This window comes from Strongylocentrotus purpuratus, unplaced genomic scaffold, assembly GCF_000002235.5.
Source record: "Strongylocentrotus purpuratus isolate Spur 01 unplaced genomic scaffold, Spur_5.0 spur5_scaffold_1, whole genome shotgun sequence".
NCBI classification, from domain to species: Eukaryota; Metazoa; Echinodermata; class Echinoidea; order Camarodonta; family Strongylocentrotidae; genus Strongylocentrotus; species Strongylocentrotus purpuratus.
Window position 1 is genome coordinate 44,932,395 of NW_022145594.1, and position 15,517 is coordinate 44,947,911.

Here is a 15,517-nt window from a genome sequence, read left to right on the forward strand (position 1 = left end):
CCCTTCTTCCACTAACGTTCTATATCAGATGATAATAAGGAGAATGGACGGGTGTGTGAGACAAATTCAACATCAAATTTACTTCTTTGTGTTTAATCATGATAAATATTTACCCCGTATGATTATGTCTATCATTTAAAGAAGTAATTGATAAGACATATAACACGCGCAGACACCGAATAAAGCAATATCAAACAAATGAAAGTCATACATTCCATTATTTCCCCTCATCTCACTAAAATGTATTGTTCACCTATTCATCATTGTTTAGATTTGGAGAGATAACAATCACAATAATACACCTCAGTTTATTACCTTAAAACGTTAGAAAAATAACTATATTCTTGTAAGTCAAACAAAGACATTTTTTCCACAAAGATGTTCAATTAAAAATAATGAACAAATAACCAAAATGAGAATTATACTTTTGAAAGTTAATTCAAATATTTTGAACAAAAATGTCCCCTCACCTGACGAACTGCTCGTAGTTCCTTCTGTTGTAATTGGTTCTAGTGTTGTGAGAGCATATACAGAGTCGTTAGAATTGTCATACTGTATATGGAGGATTATCTTTTTGGTGTAATTGTCATTTTCAAAGAGAAACAGGAATATCCTATCATTAAAGCTTGCAAAGTCCACAACAACAAATATTAATTATATATAATAATAACTTCAACTTTATATAGCTCTTTCCACATGACATTTTTCAAAGCGCTTCACAATACTGATGCTAGTAAAACTATAGAGAGTAATGGCAAGAGAACAAAATTAAGATTATCAAAAATAAGATAACAAGGTAAGGTTACAATACAAATTAATAAAAATGAGAATAACACTTTTGAAAGTTAATTCAAATATTTTGAACAAAAATGTCCCCTCACCTGACGAACTGCTCGTAGTTCCTTCTGTTGTAATTGGTTCTAGTGTTGTGAGAGCATATACATAGTCGTTATAATTGTCATACTGTATATGGAGGATTATCTTTTTGGTGTAATTGTCAGTTTCAAAGAGAAAAAGAAATATCCTATCATTAAAGCTTGCAAAGTCCACAACAACAACAAATATTAATTATAATAATAATAACTTCAACTTATATAGCTCTTTCCACATGACATTTTTCAAAGCGCTTCACAATATTGATGCAAGTAAAACTATAGAGAGTAATGGCAAGAGAACAAAATTAAGATTATCAAAAATAAGATAACAAGGTAAGGTTACAATACAAATTAATACAAATGAGAATAACACTTTTGAAAGTTAATTCAAATATCTTGAACAAAAATGTCCCCTCACCTGAAGAACTGCTCGTATTTCCTTCTGTTGTAATTGGTTCTAGTGTTGTGAGAGCATATACAGAGTCGTTAGAAATGTCATACCGTATATGGAGGATTATCTTTTTGGGGTAATTGTCAGTTTCAAAGAGAAAAAGGAATATCCTATCATTAAAGTTTGCAAAGTCCACAACAACAAATATTAATTATATATAATAATAACTTCAACTTTATATAGCTCTTTCCACATGACATTTTTCAAAGCGCTTCACAATATTGATGCTAGTAAAACTATAGAGAGTAATGGCAAGAGAACAAAATTAAGATTATCAAAACTAAGATAACAAGGAAAGGTTACAATACAAATTAATAAAAATGAGAATAACACTTTTGAAAGTTAATTCAAATATCTTGAACAAAAATGTCCCCTCACCTGACGAACTGCTCGTATTTCCTTCTGTTGTAATTGGTTCTAGTGTTGTGAGAGCATATACAGAGTCGTTAGAATTGTCATACCGTATATGGAGGATTATCTTTTTGGGGTAATTGTCAGTTTCAAAGAGAAAAAAGGAATATCCTATCATTAAAGCTTGCAAAGTCCACAACAACAACAAATATTAATTACAATAATAATAACTTCAAGTTATATAGCTCTTTCCACATGACATTTTTCAAAGCGCTTCACAATATTGATGCTAGTAAAACTATAGAGAGTAATGGCAAGAGAACAAAATTAAGATTATCAAAACTAAGATAACAAGGAAAGGTTACAATACAAATTAATAAAAAATGAGAATAACACTTTTGAAAGTTAATTCAAATATCTTGAACAAAAATGTCCCCTCACCTGACGACCTGCTCGTATTTCCTTCTGTTGTAATTGGTTCTAGTGTTGTGAGAGCATATACATAGTCTTTAGAATTGTCATACCGTATATGGAGGATTATCTTTTTGGTGTAATTGTCAGTTTCAAAGAGAAAAAGAAATATCCTATCATTAAAGCTTGCAAAGTCCACAACAACAACAAATATTAATTATAATAATAATAACTTCAACTTATATAGCTCTTTCCACATGACATTTTTCAAAGCGCCTCACAATATTGATGCTAGTAAAACTATAGAGAGTAATGGCAAGAGAACAAAATTAAGATTATCAAAAATAAGATAACAAGGTAAGGTTACAATACAAATTAATAAAAATGAGAATAACACTTTTGAAAGTTAATTCAAATATTTTGAACAAAAATGTCCCCTCACCTGACGAACTGCTCGTAGTTCCTTCTGTTGTAATTGGTTCTAGTGTTGTGAGAGCATATACAAAGTCGTTATAATTGTCATATTGTATATGGAGGATTATCTTTTTTGGGTAATTGTCAGTTTCAAAGAGAAAAAAGGAATATCCTATCATTAAAGCTTGCAAAGTCCACAACAACAACAATATTAATTACAATAATAATAACTTCAACTTATATAACTCTTTCCACATGACATTTTTCAAAAGCGCCTCACAATATTGATGCTAGTAAAACTATAGAGAGTAATGGCAAGAGGACAAAATTAAGATTATCAAAAATAAGATAACAAGGTAAGGTTACAATACAAATTAATAAAAATGAGAATAACACTTTTGAAAGTTAATTCAAATATTTTGAACAAAAATGTCCCCTCACCTGACGAACTGCTCGTAGTTCCTTCTGTTGCAATTGGTTCTAGTGTTGTGAGAGCATATACAAAGTCGTTATAATTGTCATACTGTATATGGAGGATTATTTTTTGTGAGTAATTGTCAGTTTCAAAGAGAAAAAAGGAATATCCTATCATTAAAGCTTGCAAAGTCCACAACAACAACAATATTAATTACAATAATAATAACTTTAACTTATATAACTCTTTCCACATGACATTTTTCAAAAGCGCTTCACAATATTGATGCTAGTAAAACTATAGAGAGTAATGGCAAGAGAACAAAATTAAGATTATCAAAAATAAGATAACAAGGTAAGGTTACAATTCAAATTAATAAAAATGAGAATAACACTTTTGAAAGTTAATTCAAATATTTTTGAACAAAAATGTCCCCTCACCTGACGAACTGCTCGTAGTTCCTTCTGTTGTAATTGGTTCTAGTGTTGTGAGAGCATATACACTAACGTTAGAATTGTCATACTGTATATGGATGATAATTTTCTTTGTTCGTCATTGTCAGTTTCAAAAAGAAAACGAAGCATCCTATTGTTGAAGCTTACGAAGTCCAGAACAACAGAAAATATTCAACGAGTATAAGTATGTCTAAAATGATTCAAATCAAAGGCGATTCATGTACAATTTAGATTTGAGTTTGATTCTAACTTAGTTATAAATTAGGAACAATTCGTTGGTAACTGACAATATTAGCATATGTTTGAAAGATAACGTAAACAAATGTTTGTTTTTATAATGAAAATAAATGAATTAAATAAATGATAACAGAACAGAAGACAAAGAGTATGGACATACCGGCCGATGGTGTAGGGGTAGTTGTGCCTGTTCATGGTTTGAGGAAAAAAGCAAAAAGAAAAAGGGGATTTTAGAAGAAAAACGGCAACCCAAGAACATATGAAGCTGATCTAAAAGACAGATAAGATTGCGGACAAGGAAGAACGGGTTCCTTCAAAGGAGTGTCCTTTCTTCTCTATTGTTTAATATCTACACAGTGACCAACCCATCCACCCAGTCACCAGGAGCTTCCTCTATCATGATGCTTATGCACTGCATCTCAGAAGCATCTGTTTTAAGAAGTAGATGTTTCACTTAGCAATGCACTGGACGGTCTCATCCCTTTCTATACCCCTTTCACCAATCATCCCAGAGCTAACCCAGACAAAACGCAAATAATCGCCTTTTATCTGAAGAACATCGCTTTATATCAACTACAGATTAGCTGGTATGGGATACGGTTGCAACACACCACCAAGCCAGTCTATTAAGGGGTCACACTTGACAGGTCCTTCACATGCAAGTATCACCAAGACTAAGGCGAAGGTGCGATCAAGGAACAGTATCCTCAGGAAGCCGATCAATATAAAGTTGGGCGCTGATGCTAAGACAGTCCGTACTATATAGTGCGTCCCAGAAAAAACGAAACCGAGAATTATCGATGTTTTATCATAACTTAATAATTGATAAATGACACATATTGTTAAAGCTTAGATCCTCCTCTTTCTTTTGATGCAACTCATATGATGCATATTTCACGCATGAGTGATTAAAAAGTGGTATGTATCTTTGCCGAAGTCGACCACCTGTCACAATATGCAATACAATAGCAACATACAAGTTGTTATGTCAGACATGTTGTAGCATCACCAGGAAGACGAAGGCAATGATCATGTATTGCACATATGTATGGAAGCATTCAATTATATTATGAATGTGGGCTAAGCAATGTTTCATACAAGGTCTAAATACACAAGCTTCTAGATAAAATCATTCAAACCAGTATTAGTATGACACATGTTAACGGGATGGTTGCTCCGGATCCATTTCATACACTAACCGAATTCTTTGCTACAACTCTAGACTAAATACTATACTTAATCCTAACATTTATCCTAAACCTAACCTAAAACCTAATCGCAACCGTAACTCCTACCCTGAACCTAACCTAAGACCCAATCGCAGCCTTACCCCCTACTCTAAATCTAACCTAAAACCCAATCGCAACCCTACCCTAACCCTTACTCTCAACCTAACCTGAAATCCAATCGCAACCCTCACCATAACCCTTCCTCTCAACCTCATCTGAAATCCAATCGCAACCCTCACCCTTACTCTAAATCTAACCTTAAATCCAATCGCAACCCTAACCCTTACTCTAAATCTAACCTTAAACCCAATCGCAACCCTAACCATAACCGTTACTCTTAACCTAACCTGAAATCCAATCGCAACCCTCACCCTTACTCTATACCTAACATTAAACCCTATCGCAACCATTACCCTTACTCTAAACCTAACATTAAACCCAATCGCAACCCTAACCCTTCCTCTCAACCTTACCTGAAATCCAATCGCAACCCTCACCCTTACTCTAAACCTAACATTAAACCCTGTCGCAACCATTACCCTTACCATCACTCTCAACCTAACTTAAAACCCAAATCGCAACCCTAACCCTTGACTTTAAACCTAATCTAGGACCCAATCGGAAACCCTAACCCTAACCTTTACTCTAAACCTAACCTAAAACCTAATTGCAACCCTGACACTAACCCTTACTCTAAACCTAACCGTAAATCCAATCGCAACCCTAACACTAACCCTTACTCTAAACCTTACCGTAAACCCAATCGCAACCCTAACACTAACCCTTATTCCATACCCTACCTAAATCCTAATTGCAACCCTTACCATAAATTTTGACGAAAAACATACCAAGAAAAAATTTCGCTGAAGCAAATATAAAATCACATACCAATAATATACCATAGAGGTATCTATATATATAAAACAACTTTAAGAATCAAATTTATACCCAATAACTGGAATTTAACCCTTACTGTACCCTTACCGACATTTTCGGAGATCGCGCCGCAACCGCTCAGAATTTCGAATTGTCGTTTCATGACTTTTTTCCCTCAAGTCTTACGCACATTTTAATACCATTTTCGTCGAAATCGGATATACCTGTAAGGTGTTACATAACAATTAGTATGCGCATGTCATCAAAAAAGTGCTATAATTGCATATATTCATGTACAAGCAGAAATGTGAAGATATGAATTGATATCAAATTGCTTTTATATGTTTCTCAAAGTAACTTGATGTATTTCAGAACAAAAGAATACATTAGAAATAAAACAATAGATATAATAAGACAAAAAAAACAATGAAATACATAAGAAAATAAATAGTTGAAAATCGCATTAAATTTGCATAAATTATCATTATTAATTACATCAAATAACTATTTTGTGTTAGACAAGAAGTTTCATATGAATAATGAGTTTCAACATTACAAAAGTGGAGTCTGACAATTTTTGTAATGATTCTAGTTCCCTGTATATTTCCAGATTTTGAATTAATGAATGCGTAATTTGCATATTCATAATTTATGCAAATTAACCTATGCATTTTCAAATATCATAAAAATAATGAAACCTCATGAATTTGAGATGAAGGAAAGATTTATTCAATACATTTTCAAGATTCTTCACAAGTCTACGGACAAATATGTAGAGTTTTCTGTAAAATGCATAAAATTAGCATTTTGCATAATTAATTAGGCTATAACGACAAAAATTTGCATATTAGGAAAAAACTAAGTATACCATCTTGTTCCTTACGTAAATATCTACAAACATGCAAATTTTCGCGTTCATCGGACATTCGACGGCCGAGATCATAGGGGGGGGGCCTCCCAGGCCCCCCCCCCCCCCCCCCCAGTCAGAGAGTGCTCGAAATAGCCCAGTACAGTAAGGGTTAAACAATACAATAACCAATGTGTTTAAGCCATACAAAACGAAAATACTAAAAAATAAAATAATAACCAGTTTCATTCTAAATATGAAATTTAAGATTTTAAAAATCAGTTCACATCCTACCAACAGCTACCCTGATTCGGTTTAAAGTAGTATACTATTCAGATACTGAATCAAATAAATAATCAGGGGAATTCCCGATTTAATTCATTCCGATCAAAACAGGAACTTCCTGATGAAATTGAGGAACAATTTGTGTAAATGCGTTTTCACCTACTATATATGATGCCTCACTTCAATCATACAGCATAAATACGACTTTGAACTCTGGTCTGTGTTCACAAATATACTGTAGTCATATATTTGCTGAAGTAACAGGGGAACAATATACATTGCTCGGGTCAATACACATCCTTTGATATTGATCTTTTTTAATATTTGTATATCTCTTACCACACTTTGCAATGGCATACTTTAATACAATGGCTTATTCATCTGGTATTTAAAGTGATGAAATTACTTATATTGTTAAGATTGTACAGAAAGTCTCAGTTTACACTCTAATCGAATTGCTAAATTGTTATGTGAATTAAAGCTTGTTTCTTCCCTACATGTATGCTCCTTTCATTCACGTTCTATTTAAGTTGGTAATATGGAGAGTGGATAGGTGTTTGATACAAATTCAACATCAACTTTTACTTCTTTGTGTTTATTCATGATAAATATTTACCCCGAATGATCTTGTCTATTACTTTCTGAAGTCAATGTTATGACATAACACGCGCATACATCAAATAAAGCAATATACAACAAATGAAAGTCATACATTCAATTTTCCTCCTGATTGAAATAAATTGTTCACCTATTCATCATTGTTTAAACTTGGAGAGATAAAAATAAAAATAACAAAATTTGGTAGAATAAGTTAGCCATTTGTTTAATGAATCTTTACAAAATGTAAGCTAGATTCTTGTAAGTCAAACAAAGACATTATTTCAACAAAGATTTCAATGTTCAGTTTACTCCACACACAAAAATGAGAGTAACACTTGAACATCTTGAACAAAAATAATTCCCGTCACCTGACGACCTTGTAGTTGTTCCTTCTCTTTCAATTGGTTCTAGTGTTGTTAGAGCATATACATAAACGATAGAATTATCATACTGTATATGAACAACATAGAATCCTATTTTTAAATCCAACAGAAAAGTATTCAAAGAGTATACGTCTAAAATGATTAAAATCAAAGGCTATTTATTAGGCACCTGTTGTTAAGTGCAAATGGCGGCTGTAATACAAGCAAAGAGAGCCATCTTAGATATCTTAAAGCATATTAAATGTACCTCTGAATGGTGCCCTTTCTACATACATTTTATAAACTTTCAGAATATTTTATTTTATTATTAACAAGTTACACAATGGCAAGTTAAATTACCACATTCAATTTAGTTCCACAATAATGTTTAAAAGCTAACCTTTCATGTATGTTTTAAAGAGAAATATATGGTTTTAATGTAAATGTATGAATAGCCTGGTGTGTACAAAAATTTTTTACTTGAACAGATTCAATACGACACATGAAAAAGTTTTATCTAATAAAATGAATGATGATAGAACGGAAAAAAAATATGGAGATACCGGTCATTGAAAGAGGGGTGGTTGTTCCTGTACATGGTATGGAAAAGAGCAAAAAGAAATTAAACAATAAAACAGGGGATGTTAGATTAAATAGATGTTTGCATGACACATGACATATCTTGCCCAAGAAAATATTGAGTCATGTTCATGTTCACTACATGTAAGTCTGAAAATAACTAACTAAGTTGTGCTACAGTTTTGTGCATTACGCTTTCTACCTTTGTACCCATACTCATAATAAAAGGATGAATAATATTTATTTTTAAAAAGATAAATATTATGGCTACAAATCCTTACATTTTTGACAACTCTGATGTATCTTTCGAGAGTTAATTCACTCTCCGATTATATGTCTTTTATATACAATGGGACAGTACAGTTATGTAGATCACATGAAAATTCTCACACACGGGTCCTTTTCAGAACGATTCACGACTGAAGCTCAATCACACTTAATACAGGAATGGCTGAGGATTACTCTATAAGACCACATCTCTTGCAGTGCGGCGGAACGGGGTGCACAGATGAAGACCTGGCTCTTGTTAATGAAACGGCCATTGCAGCAATCGAGCGATGGAAGAACTTGATTGAATTTAATTTAATTTTAATTAAGGAACTTTACATAACTATCTTGATGTAAGGAGACACGAACGAACGAACGAACTCTAAAAGCGCTCATACGGCTGTATGGTTGCCAAAACAGGTTCTGTCAAGATCAGTCGAAACACGAAGGCGAATATACCGTTATCAAACATCAATGATCTGGGCCCTGTATCATAAACAGTCCCGATTGCTCTGGATCAATCACAGCTTAATATTTATCGAAACTGTGTACTTCAGAAATATGAGAATGGGAATCAGCATGATAATTTAAGCATACTCATACTCGATAAAAAAAAAAATCATTGTACATGTGTAGATATCTTTGCAACAGCTCCGTCATACATATATTTTGCAGGTAAAAAGCATAAGAAACAAGAACTGGGGGAATCTATAGGTACCTCGAGACAAACAAAAATGAACCTGTATCATATTTCATATGAGGTAGAATGTAGAATGCAGATTGTTGTATTTTTGTGGGATATTTTGATCCTCTGGTTTGATGAACAAATTGTACATTTTGTTTGACAGTAGAGAATGCAAAGTAGCGACTGAAACATTTGCCACATGTTAATGTGGCTTTGCAGTGGTCGTTAATACCACCTGCAACATGCACCCACAGCGTCAAGAAATCAATTTCTTTCAAATGAATTATATTTTCCGCTCCTTACTTTAGACGCCCTCTGCAGTCCTTTCGCTTTCACCACTCCCAGTACGTCTCCCTCTCTCTCTGTCACCAGGCACCCCTCCCCTCCTCTTTGTCTCCCCCCCCCCCATTTTCACTCCCTCTCTTCCTCTCCCTCCCTCCTTCTGCCTGCCTCTTTCTCCCCTCACCAGCTCTCTCTCTCTCTCTCTCTTTCATTCTCTCTCCCTCTTTGTTTCACTCTCTCTCTCTCTCTCTCTCTCTTTCTACCCCTCTCTATGTTCTCCCTCTCTCCCTCCCTCTCTATCTCTCTCTCTATCTCTATTCCTCTCCTTCTCCATCTCCCCTATACATGTATGTGCGAGGGTGGGTATATGAGGGATGTACATACACATGTATATAATAATGTGATTTGTATTGCAACACCACCATAAGATACTACGCAAATATGAACAATTATCATTTGTAATTTTCATGTGTCATATACAGGTATAGTTCATTGTAATGGAGATCTATGTGTATTTAAATTCAAGCAATTAATATTGTGTGGCCTCACCTACTACTGGTTTGAATTCAAATTTGAATATCTTGAACTCAACTTCATCATTATTCTGTGAGTACTCAATGGGTAGATGAGGGGGGGGGGGGTCCTCGTTACCGCTCTCCATCTTGTCCAGTCATTTCCATGTCAACGTCTTCCTTAATTCTATCCACCTCTTCCTATGTCTACCTTCTTTTCTTCTTCTTCCTCTCTGCTGCCCATCTAATCAGCTCATCTTCATCTTTCCTCTTCACCTGTCCATACCATCTCAGCTCGCTCTATCTCTCTCTCTCTATCTCTCTTATCTCCTCCCTTATACAGGCGCGGATCCAGGATTACGTAGGGATGGGGGCCCAATATTGCTCCCGAAGATTTGAAAATCGCGCCGGCTGAAGATTTGCTCTGTGGGGGTGGGGGAATTTGCACCCCCCCCCCTCCTTGAGCGCCAGGGGGGGGGGGGGCCGATCTCCCCAAAAAGGTTAAATTAACGTGTTTTTACCCCTTTGATCCGCCACTGCCCTTATCACAGTCACTTTTACTTCCTTTTGCACCTCATCATTTCGCCTCCTCTCCTTAACTCAGCATTACATGCAGAGCTAAACAGAACATCACACTTTCTATTACAGCATGAGCATTGATTTAATTGATATTTGGATGGTTCTTCATGACCACCCCCCTCTCCCAGCACCAAGTTAACACCAAACACAGCTTTGGCATGTAATAAACGTACAAAACACAACAATAGAAAGGAAAAAGATGTGAAAAAACATGCTCATCTCTCACATCACATCACAGACATACATGTACAGATAATGAATCAAAATGACTTACTGCTTGGGTCATATGTAACTGCTGCACTCAGTGGTGTATTTCCAAGGTAATTGCCAGCCATACATGTGTAATTGGTACCCTCCTCAGGATCTGAAACAGAGACGGTGTTGCCTCCTTCCATGGATTCATGTATGGGTGCGCCATTGGAGAATATGGAGTAGATTCTCATGGCTGGGCTAGGTTGGATTAGGGCAGTACATGACACTGTGATGCCTGTTCCCTGGGTTACATAAGCTACATTGACAGTGGTATCAGCAGATGGGGAGGCTGGGTTGGTAGGAGAGAAATGAGAAAATTAAATTTATCTATAGCTCTTCAGTAGTTTTAAAAGAAAGACCGACACTCTACATCTCTATGGAGACCTAAGGTTGTACACAGTTGAATTGAAGACATATTTTCAATCTGATCTTTCAGTGCCACATATACTCTACATGTACTGTACATACTGTTCAAGCTTCTCTACATTAAATGTTGCCTTATACTGTGGTTTCAAATACCGGTAAGTATTGCGGTCAAGACAAACAGGTTGGATTATGATTGTCCACACAAAGCCTGCTACCCCTTAAAACGTGATTAATAAAGATGAGACGAAATTTTGCATGAAATCTTAACTGAAAACCTTTTATCTTCACGGTTTATTATCCAATTAAAAATATAGTTGCTATACTCATTCAAATCTGAATATTAAGTACTCCTGTATATAATAGGTATGAGGACAACATTTTTATCCATGCGGTTTATTTCCCTAAATAAAAACATAGGTTTACTGACTGTACTGTCTGTACATGAAAATGCTTGTATTTTCCCAAACATGTAACAGATGTAAACAATGAAAACATTTGCCTGCTTCTATCCAAAATTTAAAATCATTCTTACCATGAATATCTAAATCTATAGATTTATCTCCATTCAGCTCTGTAAGCACATCATGTCCAGAGACTTCACAAACCAAGGTCTGTCTATAATTCTCTAAAGTTGCAGGAAATGTGAACTCGCTCTTTGAGTTAGATAAAGGTGCGGTAGCTGTTGGGTTTGTATCAACTATCGTGTTCCCATTGCCATCAGTCTGTGTAACTCCATTGAGGGTCCATGTAATTGTCTCTTGTGGCTTGCCTCCAACAGCATCACATGTTGCTACGTACATATCCTCATTGTCTGTCACGATACTAGCCAGAGACAATGTCACAGTTGATGCAACTACAAGGAAGAAAAACAATGGCAGAAGTCTTAATCAGCTTTATATTAGCCTTTATTTTCATCACACACATTATAAAATGCCAAAGAACGAGTCCTGATCCAGAATACCTGATACGTGAAACATCAATGTAAGTCTATCACCTACATGTACACAGCGGTGTAGAATGGGTCAAGCCATGGATGAAAAGTATTGCTATCAGAATCATGTTACCATGGTCTTTACTATCTCTAAAGATATGCAATTAATTTCATTTCATGTATGAAAGCCTATTATACCTTGCCACTCTACACACAATTCATAAAATTCATGGATTGTACTAACCTTCTATCACCAGGTCTAGAGTATTGCCATTGGAGTCTGTCGGAATGCCACATCTATAACCCCCATCATCCTCTACTTCTGCATTCTCAATGGTCATCACAGATTCAGTTGCTGATAATGATGTCACCTTAAAGTTAAGGTACTTATCATCGGTACTGAAACGGTCTGATCCTAAATAGATAGTTTGAGTAGGACTTGTACTATCCTCAATCCACTGAATCACGCTCGCTGTTCCACCATTCACAGTACATGTGAGAGAAACATCAGTGGCAGCTGCTGCTCTGGAAGGACCTGATACTACAGCCGTTTGACCTCTGGTTCCTGGGAAGGAAAAAATATACATTCTACTTAATATATCGCGCACCATATTAAAGATAAGCTTGAGTTCTGTTAATGATACAAAAATAAATTTTCACAAAATCCCAATAAACCTACACTGAATGTTCAAGACTTTAAATAAATGACACGTGCCAAACTATTTTTGTATAACATGTATATGGGCTGAGTAATTAGAATAAAAAAAACAGAAATCAAGGTAAGCAGGCCCGACATCATGTGCCCAACATTTTTATTGAAGATAATTTCCAGCAAGATTTGTTAGGTTTTTATTTTACTGGTTTAAGCAATCAATCTACTGCAGGATAAAAAAAATGATAGCTTTTTTTTTCGACATACAATTCCCATACCAGAGCTGGAGATAAGCTTTAAATATCTTATTTATAATCTCTACGTGCTTTACATACATATATACTGTAGGATCATAATATGCATGGACCAATAAAATAATCTTGAATCTTGAATCTTATAAAATCATGAAAATAAAAGCTGAGTATTAAAATGCTATTATTATCTTTATATTTGTGGTACAATAAATCAATGTATTTAATATCTTTAGCGCAGTACCCGGATGACTGATCAATATTGTTTTCGTATTGCAGTCATCTGGGAACTTCAACTATCGATATCGATATCACACGAAAAAAAAAGCCATATTTACCGAAGCAAGTCAAATGTTGCTATTTCGCTAGTCGGCCTAATATAGATAATAATAATAATATTACATGGTTTTGTTTTCGTGTGATACAAAAATATATTGCTCGAGCTTTCGTTCGAAATCCATTTGAAATCGCTTAAACTCGTATTTTTTATGAGAGGTTTAGAAACACTAAAAAATCATAAGTAATCGAACAAACATGTTCATTGTAATTATCAAACAATAAGCAAGTAAATGTCAAGTTGTTGTAAATTCATTATGCGAAAGCCCTGAGTAAGAACATTTGAAGATGTAAATAATATTCGGAATGCAAAATCATAATTATTCATATACTGCTTGTCGAGACTGCAGTTTATGTACGATATACTCCTGTATAACGGCACTAAAGAAAATTTCAATCAATTCATGACCTTTGATTGAACGGTAAATGTTGGCTACTTATAAAGTCATAAAATATTATTGACGGCAACAGAGGTCAGTTTATATAACCAACCTGTTCATCATACGCTTCATACCCTACTTACGTAATATAAAAAGTATTTAATGAATAGATAAATTAAAAACCATTTACCATGAACAAGCACAAGGATTAGAAACAACTGTGATCCAGTCAAACTATCCATGCTAAGAGTTCCGTTGCCGGTGCCTCCTTGTTGAGAATTATTGGCATCAAATCTCGCTGATTTAGTTCCGGCTTCAAATAATTTCAAAAATGTATTTTGCATGACAGATCTGGGTATACAAGTTTTGTTAAATGTCTTAAAATAAATAAACGTGATTCGAAATCTATAGAGCGGTTTACTAATTCCACGCATACTTCTTCAAGCTTTCCCTTGATAACTCAAAACACTTGCCAGAGGCTCGCCATACATACCAACAGTGGCGTACGCAAGATTTGTTCAAGGATTTTTTTCAAGGATTGTTTTTGTTTTGTTATTAAAAGAGAAATGAGGGGGGGTCATCAAAAATCACATACATAACAAAATGGAGGGGGTTCAACCCCCTCCCCCCCCCCAACAACAACTTATGCATGCTAACTGGATTCCACCTGCATACATGAAAATATGTATAAGAGGGGAACCAAATAGTTTTTATTAACCAGAGGTTTTGGAGAGAAACAATTACACACAAACATAATGAATATAGGACAACTGATTAGAAAGTTACGAAATTTTGAAAACTTAGCGGAAGAACATGACATTCTGTGGAGAATTTAGTAACCCAGTCATAAGTCTGTAATGTTATTATCTTATATTCAATCCCCTTATCCTCAGTATAGAATTTATCATTATTCGTGGTAAGGGGACACTCTAAAATCAGCCCCCCCCCCCTTCAAAAATGTCCTATATAGCTTTATATCGACACAGTTTCAGGGCGCTTCGCGGGTTTTAGTCACAGAGCTGGAAAATACGCCTCTGTTATGAAAGTCGATTTCATGTCCGAGACGCGCGTTTGAATGATGAATCTGAAAGTTATAGCAGAAAACTACTAAGTACTTTATCATTTACAGACGGACTTTTTGTCACAAATGATAGAAAACGGAATGGATTTACAAGGTCGAGCGTTTACTCGCCCTAACATGAAGAGTATGTTTACCACCCACACAGACACTCAGTTGTATTGTCACTATCTTTGGGGTTCTTGGTTTATTTTGCTTGACAAGTGAATGCACAGTGCGTTCTTTTATATTCTCAATAGTCTAGCTGGTACATGTATTAGTCAAATTCTAGTGCAATCAAAATGATCAACTGCATGCGGATGTTGCCAAAAGGAAAGCTCTATAAAATGGTATTTAAACTGCAATAAATACATTATTACAGTGCAATTTCAGATTTTCAGTAACATAGTAGTGAGAAGTAAATACAAGGTATTGAGAATAGCGATCACACTCACCTCTACAGCTACCTTCAAGTTTCCATACACATGGTACTAATGTAACGGAAGAGCTTATTTTTGTATAATAATCAAAACAGTAAAACCCCGCGTGATGCGTGAGGGCGTATTGTAGACAAGTTCTA

General features: G+C 35.0%; 1 protein-coding gene across 1 annotated transcript; it reads right to left on the bottom strand.

Moving 5' to 3' along the window:
• Nucleotides 1-10,972: 10,972 nt before the first annotated feature.
• LOC115921386 lies at nucleotides 10,973-12,602 on the bottom strand. The gene is made up of 3 exons (XM_030978826.1): nucleotides 12,506-12,602; nucleotides 11,863-12,183; nucleotides 10,973-11,253 (listed from the first exon to the last, which is right to left on the bottom strand). Exons 1-3 carry the CDS (start codon nucleotides 12,600-12,602, stop codon nucleotides 10,973-10,975), a joined length of 699 nt encoding a protein of 232 aa, XP_030834686.1.
• Between the last annotated feature and the right edge of the window lie 2,915 nt (nucleotides 12,603-15,517).